Below are 27,511 nucleotides of genomic sequence, written 5' to 3' on the forward strand. Positions count from 1 at the left end.
ATAAATAAAAATGTGAAAAAAAAAACAGCTTGGGGAAATTACTTTACTATTTATTGCTCAGCTTTTTTCTGAAAATGATCCTTTAAAAAACACAGTATATTAAGCATTTTTCCTAATAGACTTTACCTTATTTTTGTGTTAAAGAGACCAGTGATCGAAAACACTCTCTCAGATTGGACACTTGTTGGTTTAATGGTCAGCAGTGCTCTATAAACTTTCTCCAGCTTTTCACTTCTACTGCTAGTTGCCTCCAAAATTTTAAATTCTTTGCTGATTTCCAATTCACTCGGATATTTTGAAGGCTCTACAGTTAATCTCTTTATTACACTATCATACTCTCGCATGAGTGTATCTCCAACATCGGAACTAGACTAGTCTTTGTTTTCTTCTAAAAGAACAGTTCATTTATTTTCAGTTTCTTCATTCAATGCTAAGACTCTTTCGGAATGTTTTGCAAAATCTCTGATAAATCTCTTCAGCATGCTTTTTCAAAACTTGCTTACTTGGAAAATCAAAAGTTCTTGAACCTGAATCTTCTTTCCTAAACTTTTTGGGGTTGTGTAGATAGCTCAGCAAAGCCACAGTTTGGTAATTTCGTCTTGCATTGTAATTCTGCAAAAGGCTTTGGTGAAACTTTAAAGCAAATGGGTTTTCTGCTGTATCAATCTTAGCAAGCAGAAATTCTTTTGAAGACTCTGCTTTAAGTAAGTCTGTATCTTCTGAGGTTATAGCCTTCAGAATCATTTTAACTGGTCGCAAAGTTTCACATAGCAATTCAAGTGTTTTCCAGTCATTGTCAGACACAGCTTCAGTTGACAGTACTGCACATAGAGCATTTGGAATGCAATTTTTCAATTTCAAAAATCTCTCAATCATATAGAATGTGCTATCCCATCTAGTCTTGCAATCTAATATAAGTTTATATTCTTTCCCATTAAATTTTGCTTTAACAAAATTTTGTAATATGTCATTTTTGGTAGGCGATTTTTGAAAAAACTTGCAAATTTTTCTGACTTTAATAGTTTGTGCAATATTGGCCATTGAATTGAAGAAATAAATGAGCTCATCGGTAAAGTCGGTTTGATAAAGCATGCCTTGCTGTCTTTCTTCAACTTCTTCATCATCACTACTTTCTTCATTTTCTTCATTGTCTTTGGGAGACTCGGAGACTGTGGCACGATAATTGATTGCTTTTTCAAAAAGTATATCTATAACTGACAGATGTATACAATGGGCTATACATTGTTGATGATTAGGCATAATTTGCTTGCCAAACTTAATCATCATTGCTGCTCCATCGGTGGTGCAGGCAACAATATCCTCATCCAAGTTCAAACCAAATTCCTTCAAGTGTCCATTCACAATTTGCTCACTTCTTCTGCTATCAAGTGAACCATTAATCTCAATATGACCTAACGATCAATGATTGTCTTTTGAATGCACATTTATATTCATATACCTTTTTATTTTGTATAGACGTATATTCGTCTAGAGTCATGAATACCATGCACCCAAAACCAGTGAATTTTTGAAATGCTGAATGAGTTCGTCTTTCTTAGTTTTATAATAATTCAGAACGATATTTTTAATTCCATTCACTGAGGCTGGTGGTAATTTATTGTATTTATTTCTCTGAAGGGTGAAGGCTTGGTTGTATAAACTCACTCTTGGCAATTGAACTAAAAGAAAATCCATCTAAAGCAGCTAATTTTGAAATCTCTTCTTCCATAGATTTTTTAACGATAAAAGTTTTCTAATGTTCTTACCATTTTTATGGGAGGTTCACTGTTATCTTGTTTAATGTCAATCTGATGCATTTTCTTTAAATGCAACATCCAAGATGATGTAGATCCTCCAGACGACTTCATTATCTTTTGACATTTTGAACATTGTGCTTCATCTTTGCTTTTTCGAGCAAAATAATTCCATACATTTGATTTAATCTTAGACATATTAAGAATAATAAATATTAATTAGTAGGAATTTATATCATCGACAATTTTAAATAAAAATATTGAAGATAACAAAGGCACAATACTATGCGTCACTCCCGCAAGCATTGAATGAAGAGTCTAAACGAGGCAAGTTTCAAAATTTTCACGAAAGAAAGTTTTTTTATTTATTTACTTGCAATTTTTTTTTTTTCTACAATTAAATCTATTGTATTTTCAAAATTACATAAAAGCTAAATTTGGTGAAGCTGCTTTTTGGAGAACATTTTTATCACAAATTTAATAGGAATAAAGAAGCAAAAAACTTTCTACGATTGAAATTTGATGCAATATTCAGCGAATCTGTTTCTAGTGGGTAACCATCAATAAGGCGCGTTTCATAACTTGTCTGGCATACAAGATAGATGAAATGGAGAAATGTTGAGCATTTTCTTTTACGCTATCGCTCAGACTCACTCAGTCGTAAATGAGTACACCTGCATCGTGCCATGATACAGGTGGGAAGATAAAAGGTACCCCTCCTAGATTTGGGCCATTTGCCTATGAGATTCGTACCTTAAAATAAAATAATAAACATGTTTAAAACATAAAGCAGTTGAACGATCCAGACAAACGAACAAACAAAAAATGTGCGTAACAAAAAACTATATTCGAGGGCTAACTAAGAAAATATTCGAATCCGGTTTTAGAAGCTCGGTTTCGGTTTTAACAACTCAATATGAAAACCGGTGTTATAAAACCAGTTTGCAAGCCCTAGTCATAACCATATACCCAGCTTTCATACCCTGTTATGACCTGTGCTTGTAGGTCCCTGCACACAGAAAGAAAGTTCTATTTCTGTTTGTCATTCAGCACATGGGGCACAGATTTTTTAGCAATCTGCCTAGTGTTTAAATTTTTGGTTAAAATGCATTGGCATGTACTGTCAATAGGCCTATAATGTTTAAAATATCATTAAGCATATGCTATTTATCCTTATTGATGACTTGCACTTTTTCAACATTTTCAACCGTCTTGACTTGATGATGGATGACCTGGGCGCACAGAATTTTCAACCAAAATTTGGTTGTCTTGGAAACAAGAATGCCATTGAAAAAGGTTTCTGTTCTTATCCATAGCATTATCACCAAATGCCTGCTTAAGAATTTCATGTCTCCAATTATTTTCTGAAATTTATGATGAAATTTGAAGCAAATTTGCTGTTCCTTAACATTTGCCATCTTACTTAGCTAGAGAAATTGCAAGACAGACTCAACACAAGCACACTTAAACACCAATTGCATAAAAGCACAATGCAATTTTGTGTGAACCTCACTGTGTATCACAACCCTAGCCACTGAAATCCCAGGAAACTAGGTGGCAGGACCTGCCAGAGTGCAAATTTAAACTAGTGGTTACCTGGTCTGCCTCCACGGGGCGAAGTGCGGGCAACGTTGGGCCTCAGCTGGGGTCCAGCGGCTAAATGGCCAGAAGAACAACGGTACATAACACAACACACTCACATGGTCCATACACTTTTAAATCTCTGGCCTTCCCAGTGAACTGGTATACTCACAATGAAAGCAACGCGGAGATGGGGGGAACCCCTGGTGCTGTTAGACACTTAACACACTTTGCACTTTGTGTATCACAATCAATATGAAGCACAATGCTATATTATGTGGCCACTGTGGAAACTTTTGGCTTGCACCGTCTTGTATACTGATGGTGTGGGGAATACAGACTAATAAATTAACAGCAGCCAGAGGCAAACGTATGATATTTTTTTTTTTTTTTTTTGTGCTGCTTCCTTTATTGCAATTTGCAGTAGTCTGGAAAGCAAAGTGTTAAGGATTTCAAGGCCTGCTGGGAGGTCTTCGTAAAACAAGCAAATACATGAGCCATGTTAGGATTACTAATCGTAAAAACAGCTGCATGTATGCTTGTGCGTACACTGATGCTAGGAGAATAGTAAATAAATTTGAAGTAATGGTTGTGTCATCAAATGTGGACGCTGTAAGAATATTGGAGATTTGGTATCACTCAGACATAGTGATGCCGATTTGAATATGGGAGTATAATGTGTACAGAAAGGACATAGTGTATAGTGTTTCTTTTCAAGCGGCTCAGGGGTTCTCCCTCCAACTCTGCATTTGTAAATTTTGTGAAGCAATGCAAACTCTGTAAAGACCAAAGAGTGTATGTTTATTGTGTAGTCTACTACATCATGTAGTGTTGGGTTATGCTGGTCTGCTGTTTCTCCAGACACTTGGCTCAGGGGCCTTTGGAACACCACAGTCCCCTAATTTTCAACCAGCACAATGGGGAGGTGGGCCAATAAGGGCTGAAAGTTCTCTGGCAGGGGTGAATCCTGGATGTTGCCTGAGCTTTCTAGGGAGGGCCCCCTAGTAAAAAAAAAAAAAAAATAAATAAATAAGTTTTTATTGGAAGAGGAGTGCAGGGGTGATGATAGTTTGAGTTTTGAGAAAATGTGAAGATAAAGATGGTGGATGATGATAAGATGTCCACTAGGAAATAGGAAGTTAAAGGGAGAGAGGGCACCCCTACAGAGGAGCCCATTCTCTGTGGGTGGGGAGTAGAGAAAGGTTTGTAGGTAGGGTTCACCAGGCAAAAGGTTTGGGTTGGAAGGTGGGGGGGAAGAGGCTTGGCCAACACCATGGGTATAGGGGAGACAAAGTCATAGGGCCAACTGCACTTTGACCTTAGCCAAAAGGCCGAGAAGCAATGTCATAGGACCATTTGTCATTTGAGTGAGCTTCCATCCCAAGTTGCCAAACGGGTTTTCACTCATATGTGACTTGGTTCTCATTCGTATTTCTTCTTCTACCAGTCTAGTAGGTTATTTCAAGAAAAAACACAAGACCAACTGGTCAACTCAAAAAAAACAAAAAACAATAAGTTAATCAACAATTTCAACCATTTGGTCTTGTGGCGGGAACAGGCCTATTACACCCCCACACCACGAGTTATCGTTCCCACCACGAGGAGGTAGATTGCTACTACTAGCTGGGCATCACCCTACTTCTTGCATAAGTGACTTTAATAAAATCGAGAAAGTAACTAAAACTGTTACGATCATTAAACAATTTCTTTAAATTATAATCAGTAACAGCTAGCATCCCTCACTCCAGTCTGGCTTTAATGTCCTCATAAAATGGACACTCCAGCACCATGTGGAGGCCAGTCTCTGGCTCCCCACAAGCACATAGCTCTGTTGGGGACAACCCCAACCAAAACAACCTTGGTTTCAGGCCATGTCCAGTGAGAGCTGCAAGCCCAAATTGGAGACAAGAACGTCGTTCTCAGCTCACAACACGAACTGAAGGCATAAAGGCGTACAAATGCCGACCCTTCTCAGAATTGGTCCACTGCAATTTCCAGATGGCCTCCAGTTCATCATTGATCTGCCTTCGTTCAGATGGTAAATCAAGCATTGCAGCTGCCCCACTGGGCACAACCTGATGTCAAAAATCTGTCTAGAGATGCCTCTCTTAAGGGCAAACTGCAAGGAATACTGTGCCACCACCAGCTCAGCCAGCATCTTCCTTGTGAGGATGCACAACACATCTGTAGCCACAGTACTGCAGGCTCTGGTGATTCTTAGCAGAGAAAACCTTTGAGCAGAAGACAAAATCTTTCGGATATGTGAATGTCCAGTTGACTCTCCCCAGCTGCGTAAGTCAAGATCGGGATAAAGATATTATCATAAAGGAGGTGGAGGGCACTCCCCCCCTTTATGCCCCAATCTACGCGAGTCACTTTCTGAAGCTTGGTATACAACCATTTCACTTTGTCTCTTATATACGTAGCATGTGCTACAAAGGTCATAAGCTCTCCCAGACAAACACCCAGGTACATTGTTTTTCCTCACCACTCTAAGAGAAAAATCTCCAGAGCAGCAAACTGGTGGTCTGGTCCAACTGAGGCATCCTCTCAGAAGAATGGCAACAGATTTTTCCTCAGAAACTTGCAGCTTATGCAGACTTGCCCAATCTAACAATTGGGTCATAGAAGCCCCTGTCTGCTCCTCCAACATCCGGCGTGAATCACCACTTTACAGGATGACAACATTGTCCACATAAGTTATGATGTACGTGCCATCCACATGATGCATTGTTAGGTAATCATCGAGCACCCAATTCCAAAGTGTAGGCCCCAGGACTGAACCTTGAGGACAACCTCGATAGATTGCTTTCTCACATTCAACAAATGGAGTTCTAACCATTACCTGCCTTCCATGAAAATAGTCTTTCAGAAAGCAATACAGATACAGTCTTTCAGAAGGCGATATAGAACTCCCACCACAGAGTATTGAACACCCCCCCCCCTAGAGTCATAGGGCCAAGTGCAAAGTGTGTTAGTTGTCTGACAGCACCAGGGGTTCCCCCATTGTGTACTCTGTTTGTGTATCACAGAACTCTGTGAAGTTGTTGTTTGTTGTTTTTTGGTTTTTAGGAGCATTAGCAGCTTAGGCCATATGACTCCGGGATATGCGGTGGTCATTCCCTGACCTTTCCACATCATCCATATTTGGTGGTGACGGGCTCAAACCCCGGTCTAATCAAGAAGCGTGTGCTACGCACTGCTGCTCCTTCCCACCTGGCTACGGAGGCGCCTAACTCTGTGAAGGCCAGATATTTAAAAAGTGTGTGGGGAGTGGACGAATGTGTAGTACCATTGTTCTTCTGACCATTTAGCCATTGGGCCCCTGTTGGGACCCACCGTTACCGCACTTGGCCCCGGGGAGGCAGGTCAGGTACCCAGTAGATTTTTTGTACTCTGGCAAGCCCTGCCACCTAGTTTCCAAAGATTTCAGTGGCAAGGGCCTATGTGAAAAAAAAAATAAATAAATAAAATAAATAAAAAGAGGGTTAATGCTAGAATATAAAAGGCCAAGAGTGGTTTATGTAAGCATGGTTTAAATTTGGACGTTATTAATTGATAAGTTGTGTGGGGTGTACACTGAGTTAGACAGAGTAGGGGGGACTGAAGGTGGGGGGAAAGATAGAGGTATGGGGAACGATAGAGAAGGTGACCTTAGAAATTCAGTGAGGCAGGCCATGGCTCAACAGGCAGGAGAAGGGGAGGAGACAGGAACCAATTCCCCCCCCCCCCCGGCCAGGGAGGAAAGTAAAAGAAAACCAGGCTATTGTGCTAGGTTTGATTGTGCCAATGTGGCTTGTGGCAGAAAAGCTGCTGGTGTCTCCAGTGTCTAGTTTGGAGTCTTGAGTGGGATCAGGTACCGATTGATCTTGCCTGCAGATTCAGTTGCAGATATCAGCCAGATGGAACTTGGATGAAGGAAGTGAATTTCAGTTCAGTTGAGCTTCAATGAGGTTGGCGGTTGATGCTACTGGAGACGGGTGCCCAGAATCTGTCTTAAGTTATTGGTCTTGGTGGTTTAGGCTCCTTAATGTTCTTTGTTTGTTGAAGACATCCTGTGCAAAAGTGAAGTATTTATAATTGTCACGGGTATGAATTAGTATATGTTCTTGGTCCTTTGGCAAATTAATAATCTTTGTGATCAGAATAGATCTCAAGTCTTCATAGTCAGGACAGTCATACATTATATGGTGCCAAGATTTGTTAGTGCCACAGTGGCAGCATGGATCATCTGTGATACCCAGAGATGTTAATTTTTCTTGTCATTGGGCCAGGGGAGCCTTGTTGCGGGTGAGGGGGGGGGGTAGATGACCACTATGGTTATCAGTACATTATTTAAATCTCACGCTGGCCAGACCAGCTGCAGCCTGTGTCAGCAAATCCCACACCATGCTGCAAGCTACTAAGAGGTATAGCATGACATCAGCAATGGGGGGGAGGAGGAAGTTTCCTAAGTTGATTTCCCTCTGCAATAGTCAAGTTGGGGATAGCTGTCAGAAAAAACATACACGCTACGTGTATATGCAAGCACCATATACTTGCCTGTCATGCAAATATATACATAGAAAACTTTTTTCTGTGCATATATTTAGGAAGAACAGTGATTTGACATTAACAATAACTTTTCATACAGTGAAACAAGTTAATTGTTTAAATATAGTGCAAGCGCATCAGAAATACATAGCTATATCTGAATAAATCAGAATATTAGTAAAATGGCATAGTTTTAATTATATCTCATATTGTGAATACCTTCACAACGAGTTGCCATGATATTGCGCTACTTCGAATAAGTAACGCTTCACCTAAGGAGAAGACTAATATTACTTATTTTCAGATGGATGGCACCACCCAGACGGCACTGTTTCAGGGCTATTTGGCCCTTCTTCGGTGGGTGGGTAGGTACCAGAGTGATGCAATGATGTATATACATAGTCTAGACTCCTCCATAGATTGAGGCTTATGCCCTAAATGCTTAAGTTAATTGTTTCTTTCATATATGTCCAGGCAGGACAGTTTCCCTTAAATATAAACAATACTACAGTATTTGATACCCATGCACACACTCTTTTTTTTATATATATATATATATATATATATATATATATATATATATATAACAGACATATAGACATTAATATTTATAGATATTTATATTTATTTTCTTAATTTTTGTATTATATTTTTTTTACTATTTTTCTTAACTGCTTCATTATTCTAATTTTTATATATTTGTATATAAACTTATGCAGAAGAATATGAGGAATAGAATTTATCCAGTTGGTATTATATTTAAAAAATAAAGGTTTTTTTTTTCTTTTTTCCATATATATATATATATATAATACAGTTCATAATCATTCATTTGGTTTTTGCATAGTTTACATACTTGACCATAGCATTTCGAAACCTCTTAACCTGCTGGATTGAGGTTATAATAATATATATTATTTATTTATTATTATTATTTTTTTTTCATTATATTTTCAGTGTGCACATTTAGACAATTAGTTGACATTCTCATTCACCCAACAGTCACGTACATTTATTCCTATTCACTGGACACAGTTTTTTTTTTTTTTTTTTTTTTGTTCAGGTTAAGTATACATGTTCCCACTCTGAATGTAGTCACTCACATATAACAGAGAGAGAGAGAGAGAGAGAGAGAGAGAGAGATCCTAATAATATGTATTGTATTCATTCATTCAATAAGGAGTACACATGCATCCATTCACTTCTGTGATTTCTCTCAAGCAAGTTAGCTGTGGTGGATGTAAGAGATAGTTTTGGCCTAACGTAGTCATTCATTCAACCCTTATTAGCTCACATACTCACTCTCACTACAGCAAGAGAGCGAGAGAGAGAGATTTTCTCAAACCTTACATTTACTCACTAGGTTATGTCCACCATGATGGCTGTCATAGAGTGCTCTGGGTAGATGTAGTCAGTTACTCATCCTCACATTCACATGTGTACTTGTCCCCACCATGGCTGTGATAGAGCTCCAACTAGACATAGGCAGTCATTCAGGTCTTGTATTTAAACATTCATACATCTTTCATATACATCTGTGGGGAAGGTAATTGGGCCATTCATGTAGAACATGTGCCCAATCCTCATCAGCTCCACAGGTACATTTAGGGTCCTGGATGAGTCCCAGCTGGCATAGTTTTGCATTTAAGGTCCATGCCCTGTAAGCAAGAAGGTTGCATAGAGATCAGGGGCATACCAGGGAGAGGAACTATAATTTCCTGAGGAAAGAACTTCCTAGTGACTTCTCCTTAGTCTCATTCCATCTGGTCTGTCATAATTGGTAGAGAGTATCTAGGATTCTCTTTCTTTTGCTCTTTGTGTCACACTCCAAGTTTAGGGTTATATCCAAAAAGTCTGTTGGTATTATCTTTTGAGCCTATAGTTAAGGCCTCTTCTTATAACTTCTAGGTCAAGAGGGAGTGTATGAGCTAGCATCTGGAGTGCAGATGTGCATGGGAAGCCCTTGTGACCATTAATAAAATGATCCGCTGGATTGAATCGTTTAGCTCTGTTCCTGGTTAGAGTTGTTCTAGTAAACCAGGTGCCTCCTGCACTATAGATGATTACTGGGAGGAAGACTGTCTAATAAGTGCAATGGTGTTCCTTTTAAGTCTCCATTCAGCACAGCTAATCCTTACAATAATATCAACATAGTTTTGCACTTTTCTGGCAACATACATAAGATTGGGGTGAAAGGTGTTAGTTTCCAGTCAAACATTATTTTTAGGTATTTTAATTCTGATACTAAGGCTACTGTTTTTTCCTGAGATTTTGATTTGTGGGCATTATTCAGTTTACCTTTGAGTAGTATTAATTTGGTTTTGGTGTTAGATATTTGTAGTTTATGGATGTTTGCCTATTCCTATAGGGTATTTAATGCAGAGTTTGCATGTTGCTCCAAAACAGCTCTAGAGTTGCCTTAAGAATAAGGTCCTCAGAAAAGCTGACTTGTCAACTGGGCCAGTATCTGTCCCCAGAAAATCATTCAGCACCAGATTCCAGAAGCAGGGACCAAGCACCGAACCCTGGGGGGGGGCATCCTTGTGTCACACTTCTGGTAATACATTGATATCTTGTCTTAACTGAAACTTGCCTGTCACTGAGGTAGTCCTGTATGCATCTGTATAAGTTCTGAGGTATTCCAGTATGGCAGAGTATGCTAGGCCACCATAATGCATCAAATGCATTAGCAAAATCAATGCATATGGCAAGCAGGTAGGTTTCCTGTGTAGTACCGACAGTGTTCATTATATAGTTCATGGCATTCTTTGTGGAGCTTCCTGACTTAAAGCTGAACTGTTTATCAGATTGTAGGTTTGCACCCAGGTAATGTGTCCAGACAGAGAAGAATCATTCTTTCCATCATCTTGCCCAAGACAGGTAACAAAACAATGGGTCTGTAAGATTTAGGATCCATAGGCGATTTCTCTGGATTTTTTAGTATTAACCTGATATTTGTCTGTTTCCAGGTGGTGGGAAAAATTCTTTTCTGTAAGCAATTGTTTTGTAGTTGTAACAGGCGATCTGAAAAGTTTTTGACTGATTTTTTTTTTTTTTTTTTTTTTTTTTTTTTTTTATCAATTCAATGAGATCAGATCATTATCTGGGCATTTGTTGTTCTTAGTTCTATTTAAGGCAGTAGTCAGTTCCTCAATTTCCATAATTTTGATGGTCATTGTTTTCAGCACAAATATTTATTTTTATTTCATCGAGGGGCTTGTCATTATTTGGAAACAGTGCACCTAAAATGTGTCTGGCTGTTTCCTACCAGGTATGCGTAGTGTGTCCAGCTACAGTATTTGTTATGTTGACCACATCTCTCTTTGTCAGCTTGTTGTTAACAGTGTAGTATACCATACCCCAGGGGTTGGCATTTCCACTGTTACCAACAAGAGATCACCAGGATTCTTTCCCCCCCTGCCTAATAAGGCTGGTGTATAGGTTTCTGAGATTTTTGTATGACTCTCTTTGGGTGTTGACTTCAGCAGAGGCCAGTTTGATCTGGATCTCTGGAAGTGTTTTATGGCTCGGTTGACCCTTTGCCAGAGATTTTCCAGTTCAGGGTGTATCATCAGGGAACTGCATTTGGTCTTGGTTGCTTTTTGCTTGTAGAGGTATTTACAGCTTTAATGATAATTTCTCAACCTGTTCAACCAGGGTGGAGGTGATTATTAGATTCTGGTAATAATCCAGTAAAGACAGAACCAAGAGTGTCTGCATATTTGTTCCAATCTCAATTTTTTTAATATTGTAATGAGTGATATCATACACTGGGGGGGGGGAGGCTGATCCAGTTGGCGTGCTAATTTGAATGTGATTGCATGGTGTTCAGACATAGTCCAGGCCTCCTGCACTCTGTTCAGTGATGAGCTATGGGCCATGTTTCCATAGTTATGACAATCACAATCTCATTCAACGTACTACTGTAGATTGGCATTGTGTTTAAAATCATGAAGGCAAAGAAGTCCTCCATTGCTGCCCATTATTGGTCCCTTCTCTGTCAGATGCATGGCTATGCCATATGATATGGGAGATCTACAGTTTGCATCCTTTGTCACTAGTATTTTGCCAGCTGGTAGAAGGTTTAATGCTGTTATTAAGTTATTGGATGGATGCAGAAAGGACAGACAGGACAGGAAGGGTTTTGTGTTCCACCAATTTTGTCTAATAAAACTTGTAAAAGATATTATTGCTTGAAAAGAAGTTGATTGGATAAATTAATTTTGGGGATTGTATTTTAATACTTGGTTTTCTCCAATGATAAAACTGTAATGGCTGCCATATTTATGGTCATAGCATGTAGAGATATATTGGAAAATTCAAGGTTAATGATTTTTAGTGAGAATAAGAACATTTGACTGGATTAAATATTTGTAGAATAGTGCCCTTTGATAGGCCTGATTTACAGCTATGCATACATATCATTATTTTTCATGGACTTTGCTTTGTTGTAGATTTATCAATTTATTACAATTTTCAAGGTAAGGAAGGTTCCACTGAATCAACCATTTTTTTCCTTCTCCCTCATCAGTCAAACAGAGCTATAGTACTGCCACCTGCCTACATTTTGAGCATGCTTTTAAATACATGAAAAATTAAATAGAAAATTTTATTAATACAGTCTGTACTGTATATAGGTGCTACCCCTATTCGTGATGCACACAGAATAAAGTTGAAGGGCTATTTGGATTTGAGAAGAAGTATTATATCTCAAGAAATATAACTGGAAGAGTTCAGTTAGGTGTACATTAGAACAGAAGGATCAACTAGCTTTCTTGGGATATCTTTTGAAGATAAATTTGGTTAAGGGGTTATTGCTCTGTATCTGGTTGTAGTTTCCCATGGGTCGTCCATATTGTGTTAGCCATATTGCCTTTTGTATGTCGAGGTTTATGGTGCTGCCTCCTGGAAATTCTTCTATCATAAAATCGAAAATAACATTTAAATAAAAAATATTTTATTAATACATAACAACAGTTCAGTTCAAGAACTCAACCCATCAGTACAACACCATAATACTATGAAAAATACTGATTTGAAAGTGATGAAAAACAACTATTGGAGCTTAGGTCATTTGCAGGAACTATTAATGAACCTTTATAATGTATACAAAATGAATAAGAACAACACATTGGTAAAAAAAAAAGGTGGAAAGTCAGATCCAGGGCAGCACATAGTTAAGGCTGATTCATATGTGAAATCTCATGGGAATCACCATGGGAATAGTCTGTCACGACAAACACACATAGGCAAAGTAAATGGACTCTCAAAACCTTATTGGTGCTTCAGGGAAAGTTTTCATTCCTGATCAGGCTTTGATTGAGAAGCATTAAGGAACTGGTATCAAGTATATTTTGGATAGTGAAGGTGATAAACACAAATTTAAGGATTTCTTGACTCTTCATTTGTACTTGGTGTCTCCTCAGTTTCTACTTCCCCATGAATCTGTTGGTCTTTGGGAGCAGAAGAAATTAGATTTAGGTGTATTATGTCAATATGGAGTAAAGGATTCAAGTGATTCAATATGGATTCAAGTGGACAGAATGATAATGAGGATACCTTGTTTACAGATTGCATTTTCTTAAAAGTATGTTTTAAGTTAGTATTGTGGAGAGTACGAACAAGTTCTCAATGAATGATAGTGTTTGCTAAATCGGAACTAACAGAATCTGAACAAATTGCATCAGATATCACCGAATTGGAATTACGGTTTCATGACTTGGTTTTACAGTGTTGTGACTGGATCTAATGTACTGAAGTCTATTATGGATTTATCCAAGCAGATTGATGTATTTCCTGACAGGTGTTCCTCTGTCTGGGCAGGGGGGGTATCTCCAGCTGAGCCTTCTCCTCACTGTGGTGATTTTTGGATATGGAAGAAGAATTAAGGTTGAAGGAAATGGACAATAGGGTTAAAATGGAACATCTTAGACCTGATAGTTGTTGTTATTTGGTTTTTAGGAGCATTAGCAACTAGGGCCATATTGCTCCGGGTTATGCGGTGGTCATTCTCTGACCTTTCCGCATCCTCCATATTTGGTGGTGACAGGCTCGAACCCCGGTCTAATCAAGAAGCGTGTGCTACGCACTGCTGCTCCTTCCCACCTGGCTACGGAGGCGGCAACCTGATAGTATTAAGCTGGATCTTGTTACAGTTTTACGTTCACTGTATTCTGTATACATTGACCCATGGACATATTTTAGACGAGGAAAGAAGATGCATGACTGCAGTGCTCTATGGAATGATAATGCAATGGACTCTTTAAGGATTTAAATGATCTTCTGTTGAATAGTGTATTGAGTACATTGCAAGATAGTGTGATGGTTTTCTTGAATTGTGCTGAATCGGAGCTGAGCTGTTACACTTATAATGGTTTGTTGAGCAGATGGAACTTATTGATGGCTTTTGCCTCACAGTTGTTCCAGTTTGAGAGGAATCATACTGATTTGGACAGCACACAGACAATCAACATGCAAAATGTGAATGGTAATGTAATTCTCTGTTCTGATCGTTAAAGAGGAGATTCTATATGCAAATTGGATGTAAAAAAAAAAGAGCTTAGAGATGGTGAAATGTAGTCTGACTATTCAAAGTGAGCTTGCAGCTCAAGATGGACAACAATCCTTGGTTAAAAAGACTGCTTAATTGTGGTTGCTTCTTCTCCATTCTCTCCAATGGCTGGTGGATAGGTTTTTGCAACAGTTGAGTCTTAAGATTCCATTAAATCACATATAGAGCATTTGGAACATTATAATGAGATTCTTATTGACTCTATGAAGAGAACAATGAATCTGTTAAAAGAGTGCAAGACAACTGTAGAGCCATCTACTGATATAGATCAGGTGAGTACACTGTTAAAAGGACATAAGCTCATTGTTCAGTGATACTTTACCTAGTCACAATAATGATTTTTGAAATGCACTTTCGCTACAGTTGTGAAAGTTGAAAATACTGTGAAACCTGTCTATAGTGCTGAAAATTAAGTGTATTCTGTTGGAGGAATCTGGATCATCGCTATGTACATTGAAAGTCAGGGGGATTAAGGAGTGTAGGGGTAATCATGGAGGTTGATACTTGTAAGGATGTTCAATTGCCTGAATCCAATGTACGCTTAAAAAATTTAGGCCCATCTGTGACTAAGCCTTTGAGGTCACCACCATGTATTATTTTTATTGTGAATCAAGATATTGAAGAGCACAACTTAATGAAGGAGTTTTATGAGAAAAATTCACTTGGGTATGGCCCTGAAGAGGAGAAGTTTTCTAAAGAATGTAGACTTTGTTTTTCAGGAGTTAGTAGATATAATAATATAAATTGGATATTGACTGTCAGTTTTAGAGGTAGGGAGTTCCTAGATCGTTCTCAGCATATTTACTTGGGTTTAAAAAGTTGCAAGTTCAAGAGGTATTATTTAACTACAACATGCTACACGTGTCTTCACTATGGACACCTTGTGGTACATTGTTACATAAAGGAAATAGTTTGTTCTCATTATGCAAGGAGCAGATACTCTTATTAGGAATGTTCATATAAGAACATGAAACCTACTCATGCAAATTGCTCAGCTATGAATTGTCCTTTATTACATCCTGTTCAAAACATTGTGTTCATTGTTCCAGAATGCACTACAGTTGGTCAGGTGCAGGACAGAGACTTTGTAGTTTATGCTTCAGGATGCATTGATTGCCATTGCTTCAAGCTCTGTACTGTTTGTTTTCCCTCTCCTACTTCTTTCTTCTATTATGTTTTCTCTTTCTTTTCTTGCTATTCTTCTCTATTTCTCTTTTTTTATTTGGTATTATCAGTATTGAGGCAATTTTGTGCCTCAGTGCACTCATTTATTGACTGCAATTGAATATGTATCCATTCAGTTACAGCCAATAAATGAGCGCTATGAAAGGAAAAGCACATTAAATGATCAACTAAGCTATCAGCAAACTGATTGAACCATGGACTATTGCATTATAGCTGGGATTTTGCTTAGCGTCAATTGCATTGTCTAGAGAGTGCTATAAAAGCTGTGTACTTGGTTCACAGTTTCATATGTTCTTTGTTATATTACAAAGTTATTTTATCACTCAAAGTAACAACAGAGGCTGGTGTTACTTGGAGTAATGATTCTTCACAGATGAAATCCATTTAATAGTTTGGTATTTTCCACAAGAAGAAAAGGTAAAAATTTTTTTGAAGTTTATGTTTGCTGAATTTTAATTCATTAGCATTAGTAGAGGCATATGATGCAAGAAAGCAAGCTTATGCAGCTTCAGCCGGAAAAAAAAAAAAAAAAAAAAACACCACTCCCATTTCACCCCTCCATTCGTTCGAAATACCTGTCCAGCTGAGCCTTAAATTTGTTCAGGCTATCAACTTCAACCACAAGTGATGGAAGTCTGTTCCACCAACCAACTACTCGCTGGCTAAAGGCAAATTTCTGCACATCTATCCTACATTTGTCTTTCCTCAATTTGAATTTATGCCCTCTCAGGTGATTATTCTGAGCAAGAAGAAGAATCCCATCGGCATTGAGCATGCTCAAACCATTCAAGGCCTTATTCACCTCTATCAGATCACCTCGCCGGTGCCTAGTCTCCAGACTGTGTAATTTGCAAAACTTAAGCCTTTCTTCGTAAGAGCAACCAGTTGTTCCATTCACTAATCTTGTTGCCCTTCTCTGTACTCGTTCCAGCAGCTCTACATCCTTCTTGAAATGAGGCCTCCAGACCTGTATACAGTACTCAAGGTGTGGCCTGACCATTGCCTTATACAAGGGAATAATCACCTCCCTATCCCTGCTAGAAAATTTCAAAATTCCTGTATATCATTGACAAGATACCATGAGCTACTCTTGCAGCTCGTCTGCATTGCTCAGAGAACTTCATATCTGCCTGCACAATTACCCCCAGGTCCTTTTCATTCTCTACCACTCTCAGTGTAGTACTGCAGAGTTGATATGTTGCTCTGGGGTTACTGTTTCCCATATGTAGTACTTTACATTTCTCAATGTTCAACTTCATTTGCCACCTCTCAGCCCATCTGCTCAACCTTTCCAGATCCTGTTGCAGCAGCATAGCATCAGTAGTGCCCTTAACAACCCTGCTAACATTTGTATCATCTGCAAACTTGGACATTAAGCTTGATATACCATCATCAATATCATTTATAAATACAGAAAACAACAACGGACCCAACACTGAACCCTGAGGAACTCCACTAATAACATTAATCCACGTTGAGAAGTGTCCATTGATTACCACTCTGTCTTCTGCCAATCAACTATCCCTTTATCCATAGCAGCAATTTGCCTCCAATGCCACACTGCTCCAATTTGTGCAGCAGTCTTCCATGTGCAACAGTATCAAAAGCCTTTCTAAGATCCAAATATATAATATCAAAGTTATTCCCTGCATCCAATTCTTTTGTGACTACATCATAGTATCTAATCAAATTGGTCAGGCAATACCTTCCCTTAACAAAATCATGCTGTGTCTGAGCTATAACTGAATTCTTGTCTAGATGATCCTGCATGCTTCTTTAACCAGTGCCTCCATTAATTTTCCTGGAACAGAAGTTAAACTAACATGTCTATAATTACTTGTGTCAGCCTTTGATCCTCCTTTGTGAATTGGGGTTACATTTGCACATCTCCAGTCTATGGGTACCTCCCCTGAGTCCAAAGAAGCTCTCATAATTATGGCTAGGGGTTTCCTTACTTCTTTTGCTGCCTCCTTTAATATAACTGGATAGATCCCATCCACCCGAGGTGCCTTTTTTATGTTTATCCTCAACAATTTCTCCTCCACTTTCCTCTCAGTTATTACAAAATCATCTAGCTCACTGCCAATGTTTACTTCACCTACGACATTCCCCTTCCTGAATAACTCCTCATGTGTGAATGTAGATGCAGAATACTCATTTAGTTTGTTAGCCACCTGAGCAGGATCCTCAACTGTTGAACCATCAATATCCGACCATCTAATCTGACCAATCTGCCTGCCTAATCTCCTTTGTGACTTGGTTACAGACCAACTTATATCTATCATAGGCTTCCATGTCACCCATTAATTTGTATGTATCCCATGCATTTTTCTTCTCTGCCATATGTCTGATTAGTTCATCTGACATCCATTTAGGCCTGAACCTTGAACAATATTTCTTAGTTGGTATGTAAAGCCTGGTAGCTTCCAAGATTAGTTCTTTGAATGCTTCCCATTTTGAATTTGCTGTTGGTAACATCATCAGTTGTTCCCACTGTATAGAATTTAAATACTGTCTCAGCCCTTCATATCGCCTTTACGAAAGCAAAAACCCTTTCCTTTGCCTCTGATGGTAGTTACCTCCTTGAGTAAATCCAACTTCAGCACACTGTGATCACTGCCACCTAGTGGTTCCTGTATCTGCAGATTTTTAATGCATGAAGAATCACTACTGATAATCAGATCAAGAGTATTGCTCCCTCTAGTTGCCTCCCGAACATGCTGATGTAGAAAACAATCATCCAATAAATCCACAAAAGCCTTGCTAGTGTGTGAGTGACCAACCCACAAATTCCAGTCAATATCTGGGAAATTAAAATCCCCCATTATAAGACTCTCTGATTTACTGGCCCACTCTATTTCCCAGTATCTTATTATACTCATCAGAGTCATTAGGCCTATAGCACACGCCTACTCTCAATTTTGATTTTCCTATGCTTATGTCACACCAAACTGACTCGATATGCCCTGTCCATCAATGTCGACTGGCTTCATTTCCTTGGATTTTATGTTTCTTAACTAATAGCATAACCCCTCCTCCTCTCCTGTCCTGTCTATCCATTCTATACACATTGTACCCCAAATTCCAGTTCTGCATTCCTTATATCTGTGTGACACCATATCTCTGATATCCCAACAATATCTGCCTTTGATGTTTTGAGCAATACCTCAAATTCATCAAATTTATTTACTAAACTCCTAGCATTGGTGTACACGCAAGTATACATGCACCTATTTCTATTCTTAGCTACCCTAACACAACCCATGTGTTTACTTGTACCGCAATGATTCCTGGCAATCTCTGAATAAACCTGTATCTTGTTTTCCAGGCTGCTGCTCATTTCAATAGAAGCAGTGCAAGAATCAATTTCACCTCTGCCAGTGGCTACTGTTAATCTTTTAGTCCTTGTATCCCCCCAAACTAGCAGTTTTCCTCGTAGCATCAGCAAATATTCTTGCAACCTTTCTATTTAAGTGTATCCCATCCCTGTAGATGCAGTCTCTCCTTTTAACAAGTACAGACCAGGCTGAAAAAAATTCTACCCCTTGAGCCTTGCACAAATTTTCCAGGGCCGAATTGATCGACAAGGCTCTCATCATATACTCCCTCCTATCGTGTCTGGGCAGAATTGCAGACACTTTCAAATTCAACCCTACTTCACGGCTTTTTTTCAACAGTAACCTGTACTTGTTAAGTAATTCTGCCGGTCTCCTACTCTTAATATCATTAGTGCCAATGTGTACAACTATATCACCTTTTGTGCCCTTAAAAGATGATATCCGCTCTACAACGTCATCAACCTTTGCCCCTGGCAGACATACCCTGGTCCTGTTCCACCTATTCTTCTATCCTTTTTACAAAGCATGTTTCCGTTTCCCTGACAATAGTCACCAACAACTACTAGTTCCTGTGGAACCAGTGCATTCTGCCTAGGGGGTTGCCTCTGTGTTGCATGATGACCAAGTGCAAGCTCTGGCGTTGATGTGGGCAGCTGAGAGCTTGATGGGCCCTCAATTTATATCCTTCGAGGGCATCCACCCTGTCCTTCAAGCACTCATATAGGCCCATAACAACGCTGAGTTGTCGCCTGATTTCCTTACACTCCTTACGTCAAGCACACACAAAGACATCCCCCATGGCAGTATCATGTCCCGTACCCGATTGCTCTGCAAACATCAAGCATACAGTGCATTTTAAAAGGCTGTGATTCAGAGGGTAACTGCCCCCCTCAGTTCTCCCCTGAGCCACAGCACTCCCATTAGCTTGAGCCTCTTGCTTTGCTGCTCTGGTCTGAGTTATGAAGTTTGTGAAATTTAGTTTGTGAAAAACAAAAGCATCCTTAGTGTGGGTCTACTGATAAAGTGTTTCCTATTAAATTTTCTGTGAAACAATTATTATTAACAACCCTTTAGAGTTGTTATTCATTTTAACAACCGTAAAGGGTTGTTATAATGAATTCATAGCTTGGGATATCAGGCTGAAAAGGAAAGGGATGGACAATGTTGAAGCTAATGACATTGAATCAGCTCTTTATAATATGCCATCTGATTCTGAATCTTGTTCAGATGCATCTGTTGAGGTTAGAACCTACAAACAACAGAGGCTGGTGTTATTGAGAGATGATTCTTCACAGATGAAATCCATTTACTAAAAAGCAGTGCCTACTTGTTCCAGTACCCCAAGAGAATCACCCCACAGAAGTGCCCCAAGGCATAAAGTATCTTTGCAAATATATGGGGCAGTGAACATATTAATAAGCTTTATTGAAGTTGTTTCCTATCATGTTTCTTAAAGGAAAAAAAAAAAAAACCCCCTTGAAAGAGTTTTTCTTTTTTAAGGCAAAATTGATTGAATGGATGCTTAAAAAATGTGTTATATGGGCAAAGTGTGCAGTTGACTCTTCACACCCAGTGCTTGAACTATGAAAAATGATAAGAACTGGAATGCTAATATTTGCTAATAAAACCAAGATTAAATATATTTTTTGTAAACAGTTTATCTTGCAGATAACTTTCAGATGTAAATATCATAAATCATATTTTGTGATTAAATACAAACGTGCTTGACCTTGTAATTAGCATTGACAGTATTAACATATTTAAAACCTTTTTTTTTTTTTTTTTTTTTTGAAGTTTCCTGCTTTCGGGGGCAGAAAAAAGCATAGGCTTTAATTTATTTAATTATTTTTTTTTCAATAAATCCAGCTAATTATTAGCTCTTAAGTTCTTTACACATATCTGTTCTCTTCACAAATTTTTGTGCGTGCTTTTTTAATCGATAAGCTTTTGATATATGTGAGAGAGAGAGAGAGAGAGATTTGAGGTTATGAATGTGGGTATATGTAATAAACTGAGTTTTAAAAGCATAGTTTTTAATCATCATGATATGGAATAAAAAAAATTTTTTTTTTTTTTTTTTTTCTCTCTCTCTTATTTGAAAAATAAAAAGATCTAGTAAAGAATTCAGATTTGATGTGGAAGCAGAGTGTTTGGACATCAGTGATTACAGCTAATCTTGCAGCCAAATATTTAAAAGATGGAGGGGTTGTATGCCTAACTGGTGCCAAAGCTGCTTTAGAGGGAACACCAGGTAAGTTATTCATTCTTAAATTGCAATTAATTCACAGGAAAAAATTAAGTTAAAAATAGAAGTTCTATGTAAGGTATGTAAAATCAGTTTTAAATTAATAATAAACAAATAAAAAACGTTTAGAAAATGCTTCGTGAGTAACGCAAGTACTGGGGCACAGCATAAGCCTTTTCAAGCAGCAGTGAAATTGTATTTTTTTAAGACCATATTAATTTCTGGCTTGTATTGATGGAACCATGATTCATTTTTATAATAGCTGATTGCAGGAAGATAACTCTCTTTTCCTGGTTATACATAAGATCATTTCATAAATTATATTATTTCATATTTCACAAATTGATGGGTAGGAGCAGCAGTGCATAGCACTTGCTTCTTGATTAGACCGGGGTTCGAGCCCGTGCCCACCAAATACGGAGGATGCGGAAAGGTCAGGGAATGACCACCATATTCCCGGAGCAATATGGCCTTAGTTGCTGATGCTCCTAAAAACCAAATAACAAACATCACAAATTGATATTAACAATCTTCTACTGACTGAAAATCCTATTGATAGTTTTGCTGATAATAGTACACTACATTCCACCTTCCAGTTCAAGGAACTTTGCGCTTCATAAACAGCTCCAAGTCTTGAATGTGTACCACCAGTTCCTTATGTACTGATCTGTATATAATAATATTAGTATTAGGCATATGGTGCAAAGAAGCCTAGGCTTTTGCTGCATTATCAAAAAATAATAATAAAATAAAATGCCTTTGAAAAACCTTTCATGGACAATTTTTTTTTTCAGTAATTAACAACTTTCCAGGTTGAACCTCTTCCCCTGTAATTTGAATTTATGGCTTCTAGTTCTGAAATCATTTATAACAGTGAAAATTTCATCCTCATTCATTTCACTGTCTCCCTTCAGAGTCTTATACACCTCAGTTAAATCTCCTCAAATGTGCCTGGTTATCAAGCTCTGTTGCCCATATATTCAAAGTCTTTCATATGGATGCCCTTTTGCTGAATTCACCAGATGCATTGTCCATCTTGGGACCCTTTTAAGAAGCTTAATGTCTGTCTTTTTCAGTGTGGTCTCCATACTTGAATGTAGTATTTCAAGCCTGATCTTAGAACTATCTTATACAGTGGGATTATGACTTCCCTTTCTTTACAAGTGAATGTTCTATAAATCATCAATAGGATTCCATGGGCTTTGCTTGCTTCTTGTCTACACTGCTCAGAGACTCAATGTAAGAACAGTGATGGGGTTGACGGAGAGCTACAAAATAACATCAGGTTTGAGACAAGGAGGCGTCGTGTCACCATTACTATTCATAGCTGTCATGAATGATGTGCAGCGTAGAGTGGTGGAACAACTTGGACAGGACCAGATGAAAGTCATGCTCTTTGCAGATGATCTCTGCATATGGGGAGAGAGCAGGAAACAAGTGCAATGGCAAGTTGATATATGGGCTGAGCTAGTATGGCCAATGAATTTGGACTGGTTTTCAGTCAGGAGAATAGTGAAGTATTGGTTCTAAAGAGGAGTGGCGAGCTTGACGGATACATTACAATGGAAGGGAAAGAGCTAAAAATGGTTAACAACTTCAAGTATCTAGGAAGCACCATTACAAAGACTGGAGCGATAGATGAAGAAATAAGTAGACGCATACAAGCGGACAGCAATTTCTGTAGTCAGACAAGAGATCTGATCTGGAACAGGAACATACCACTGAAGTGTAAGAAGGCTATATATCAGGCCTATTACGTACCAGTTTTGATGTATGCATCTGAAACTTGGACTATGAGGAAAAAGAATGAAAGCAGAATTCAGGGGGCAGAAATGAGATTTGTGAGGAGCATAGTCAGAAAGACAAGATCCAACAAAATCAGGAATGATGTGATTAGGGAGAGAATTCAGGTTGAAAAACTCCAGAATAGGATTGAAAGGTCCAGTTTGAAATGGTTTGGACATGTCAAGATGATGAACAAGAGGCGTTCGCCAAGAAGAATGTTTGATTTACAATTAAGGGACAAAAGACCAAGGGGAAGACCAAGAATGAAATGGCAAGACAAGTCTTTATAAAGACTGATATCATTAAGAGAGGAGGAAACTGGAGTGAAATCAACGACGGAGAGAAGTATACGGACAGGGCATGGTGGTGAGGCTTTATACGTTGATCTGTGGAATAGCAGAACGATGACAGATGATGATGATGAATATTGCAATTGTCACAAGACAGACATCACAAGAGATGAAAAATACAGCTCTACCATATGGTGGGAGGGCAACATTTATGTCTAGACAAATCAGACAGCTGTCTAGAACCCATAATATGACCAGGCAGGGACAGCTCTCATCTAAAGTTCTGTAGCATTAATTTGATTATATTTTTAGATCATAGAAGACCATAAAAATTTTCAAATTATTATTTTAAAAATTTCCCCCTAAGTCTCCTTTGTAAGGGCTCGCATACAAATGTTTCATATAGGACCTACATTATAAATGCAACTCCGAATGGTGAAAAATGGTTAAGTTATAAATAACAAACATGCGATAGTTTGCAAAATAATTGTTACTTAAACATAATTCAGTATTGGAAGTATACTGTGTTATGCTGCATAGTACTGTGTGAATTTATTGATAAAGAATGTCATTTCAGAAATATATAAATTAGCTCATGCATTCCGAAAAACACATTCAGCAGAGGAGATTGCATGCCTTAACAGGTTGTATGATTATCCTTGATAATTCACTGGTCAACACGTAAAATGTTACGAAAAAGAAAATACCCAATATTTACTAATTTTATGCCCTGGAGCTGTTGCTGCATCTGTTCAATCTATGCCTGCACACTGGCACCTTCCTGGATGACTGCAAGGTTGCAAATGTGAAGCTGATCCTTGAAAATCCGAAAAACCAAAAAACCACCACACCTACCAAGTTTATACAGGCCCATAGCCCTACTGTCCATGTGCAGCAAGTTCCTAGAGCGTCTCCTCCATGTATGGATTCAAAGCCACTAAGAAAAAGCAAAAAAAAAACCTGGTATCACCAACCCACTATGGCTTCAGACCAGGGCACTCCACGGTTGATGCACTACAGGCACTGCTCACCCAAGCCTGCCAAGCAGACAGGAAATACTTCCTGATGATTGCAATAGATTTTGCGGGGGCGTTCGACACTCTATGGTTGCCGAGTGTCCTCCGCAGGCTCAAATATACTGGACAGTCTGTTCAATATCGTGAAAAGCTACCGCTCAAATAGGGTGATCACTGTAAACGTTCCTTATCAGAAACTCACAAGACAGATACACCTTGGCTGCCTTCAGGGCTCGGTCCTGTGGCCGACCTTATGGAACTTTTTTATGGACAAATTTTTACACCTTGACCTCGGGGAAGTACGACCACAAGCCTTTGCTAATGCCCTCATTCTGACGGTGGCTGCAAATTGCAGGGCCCAGCTAGAGACCTTTGCAAACCATGTGCTCCAAATCCTCCAGGACTAGGCAATAACATGCTGCCTGACCATATCACCATCAAAAACAAACTCTCTGCTTCTTAAAGTAACTATCTGTATTACAAGACTACCACAGATTAAATTTGGAAACAAGACTGTAAAGTTGTTGGAGCAACTCAAATATCTTGGCATAGTACTAGACAGAAACCTCTCTTTCCAAGCTCATCTCAAATACATCACAACCAAAGTAAGAAATTATACTGTCATGGTTTCCGGGTTCTCCCGTTGGAGCTGGGGTCTCAACAGCGAACCCTCTTGCTGTATTACAAGGCAATCTTCATTCCTGTGATTACGTATTCAGCTGGAGTTTGGTTTAACAAGGCTACGATTGCAGTAAACAGGCGAATCCTGGATTGCACTCAACGCACAGTCCTGCTCTCCATTTCTTGTGCCTGCTGCTGCACTGTGAGTACTCATACCCTCAAGATCCTGGTTGGTGGCCCTCCCCCTTGACCTGGAGGTGGTGAGAACAGGAATGATCTATCATCTTTCTCAGGGTGTGTCTCAGACCTGCTTGAGCTGAATCTAACCAACAACCAAAAAATGGAGAAGAGGAGAGATCAAGCACACATGCAGCGGGTGTGGCAGGACTGCTGGACAAATTCAATAGGCGTCTCCTTAGCCAGGTGGGCAGGAGCAGCAGTGCGTAGCACACACTTCTTGATTAAACCAGGGTTCGAGCCCATGACCACCAAATACGGAGGATGCGGAAGGTCAGGGAATGACCACCGCATATCCTCGGAGCAATATGGCCTTAGTTGCTAATGCTCCTAAAAACCAAACAACCAACAAATTCAACCAAGAGGGAGATCACCAGGAGATTCATCCCAGATATCAGCAGAGTCTATCCAACATGGTTTTCTCCAAGCCTGTACTCCACATATTTGCTTACTGGCCATGGTACAGTAAAGGCGAAACTAAACAACCTTTGGCCTAGAAGAGGACCCAGCGTGCTCCTGTGGAGGAACTGAGAACTGGAATCACCTTGTGCATGAGTGCCCCCTCCACGATGACCTCTGCTGCCAGCTCATCACAGAGATGACTTATATACCAAAAGGCAAAGAAAACCACCTACTGGATACTAAGTAGCAGTAGTAGTGGCATGTGATGCAAGAAAGCATGTGTATGAGCTTATGCAGCATCAGCCAAAAAAAAAAAAAATCACACCATTCCCTCCAAATGCCTGTCCAGTTCCTCCTTAAATTTATTTAACCTGTCAACTTCCACAACAACAGATGGAAGTTTGTTCCAGCAATTAACCACCTGCTGGCTAAAGGCAAATTTCTGCACATCTATTCTACGTCTGTCTTTTCTTAATTTGAATTTATGCCCCCTTAGGTTCGTAATCTGAACAAGTGGAAGGATCCCATCAGAATTCAGCGTGCTCAACCCATTCAAGGCCTTAATCAGATCTTATACACCTCAATCAGATCACTGCGCAGGTGCCTAGTCTCCAGCCACTGCAATTTGCAGAACTTAAGCCTCTCTTGGTAAGAGGATCCCTTCATTCCCCTCACCAATCTTGTTGCCCTTCTCTGTACACGCTCAAGTAAATCTACATCCTTCCTAAAATGAGGCCTCCAAACCTGTACGCAGTACTCAAGGCGTGACCTGACCATTGCCTTATACAGAGGGACAATCACCTCCTTCTCCCTGCTAGCAAAATTCCTATATATCATTGACAAAACCCCATGACCTGCCCTGGCAGCCTGTCTGCATTGCTCAGAAAACTTCATATCTGACTGCACAATTACTCCCAGGTCTTTTTCATTTTCTACCACCTTAATATGCAGTACTTTGCATTTGTCAAGGTTAAACTTCAGTTTCCACTTCTTAGCCCATCTGCCCAAATTATCTAGATCCTGTTGCAGTAGCACACTGCCATTACTATCATTAACAACCCTGCCAACCTATGTAAGGAAGGGTATCAAGCTCTCACCAACTATGCACAGCAGCTTTTCTCGAGGAGAAAACAATTAATCGCAGCAATGCGATAACCCTCTCAACTAATTGAACCGTGGGGCCCTGATGGTACTGGAATAAGGCAGGAAAACTTGACCAACATTACCATCATTGATGTAAACCACCATCCATGCTCTAAAGATGATACCTACCAAAGACAGCTACCAAGTGAAGAACAACTTGCCCAGGAATCACCACCAAAATGTTCCAAAACCTATGAATAGACAACCACAAATTAAGACAACCTACGAAAGATAAAAGGTTCATATGCTACTGGATTTGACTCTTCACAGATGTGACCAATAACACAATTTCATAAATGAAGACTTCAACCACACGGACTGAAATTGCCGTCAGCTTGCCACTAGATGTCAACTGCCATTCTTGGCTACCTGGCATTCTAAACCTAATTCAGTTCACTTTAAACCACCCTCCCCTGGTAGGGAGGGGAGGGCACAGGTTTCTGTCTCCCCCCTGCCACCCCCTTTTCTCCTGGTGGGCCTGTCCCCACTGACCTTTCTGGGGTTGCCTTCCCTGTCATCCCATACTTCTATCTGTTCCCCCTTCTTCAGTCTTTACCCCTACTCTAACTGAATATATGCAGTTTTTTTTTTTTTAATATATACTAGGTGGCTTCGCCCCTACTCGCTGCGCTCGCTTCTTTTGATAAAATAAAATACTTGCAGAAGCTTTTGACACTGTGTGTCTCTTCCTCAGCTATGAATACATAAATGTGTTACGATATCTATATAATCGGTATAGACACCATAGACAACTCTTAAAGAAAAACTACGATTGTAGTGTGAAAGGCATCATTTCATCTGTATCTCATA

The 27,511-nt window shown here is 39.2% G+C and overlaps 1 protein-coding gene across 1 annotated transcript in view; it reads left to right on the plus strand.

Moving 5' to 3' along the window:
• Nucleotides 1-27,511, plus strand: part of Dhpr (dihydropteridine reductase) — a 97,353-nt gene that overhangs the window by 32,973 nt on the left and 36,869 nt on the right. The window contains exon 3 of the mRNA XM_090385367.1: nucleotides 21,073-21,213. Coding sequence (XP_090241493.1) covers nucleotides 21,073-21,213 — 141 coding nt within the window. The remainder of the gene's footprint in view (nucleotides 1-21,072; nucleotides 21,214-27,511) is intronic.

The sequence above is a fragment of the Mastigoproctus giganteus genome, chromosome 11 (genome assembly GCF_048544385.1).
Source record: "Mastigoproctus giganteus isolate SK-2022 chromosome 11, ASM4854438v1, whole genome shotgun sequence".
NCBI lineage: Eukaryota > Metazoa > Arthropoda > Arachnida > Uropygi > Thelyphonidae > Mastigoproctus > Mastigoproctus giganteus.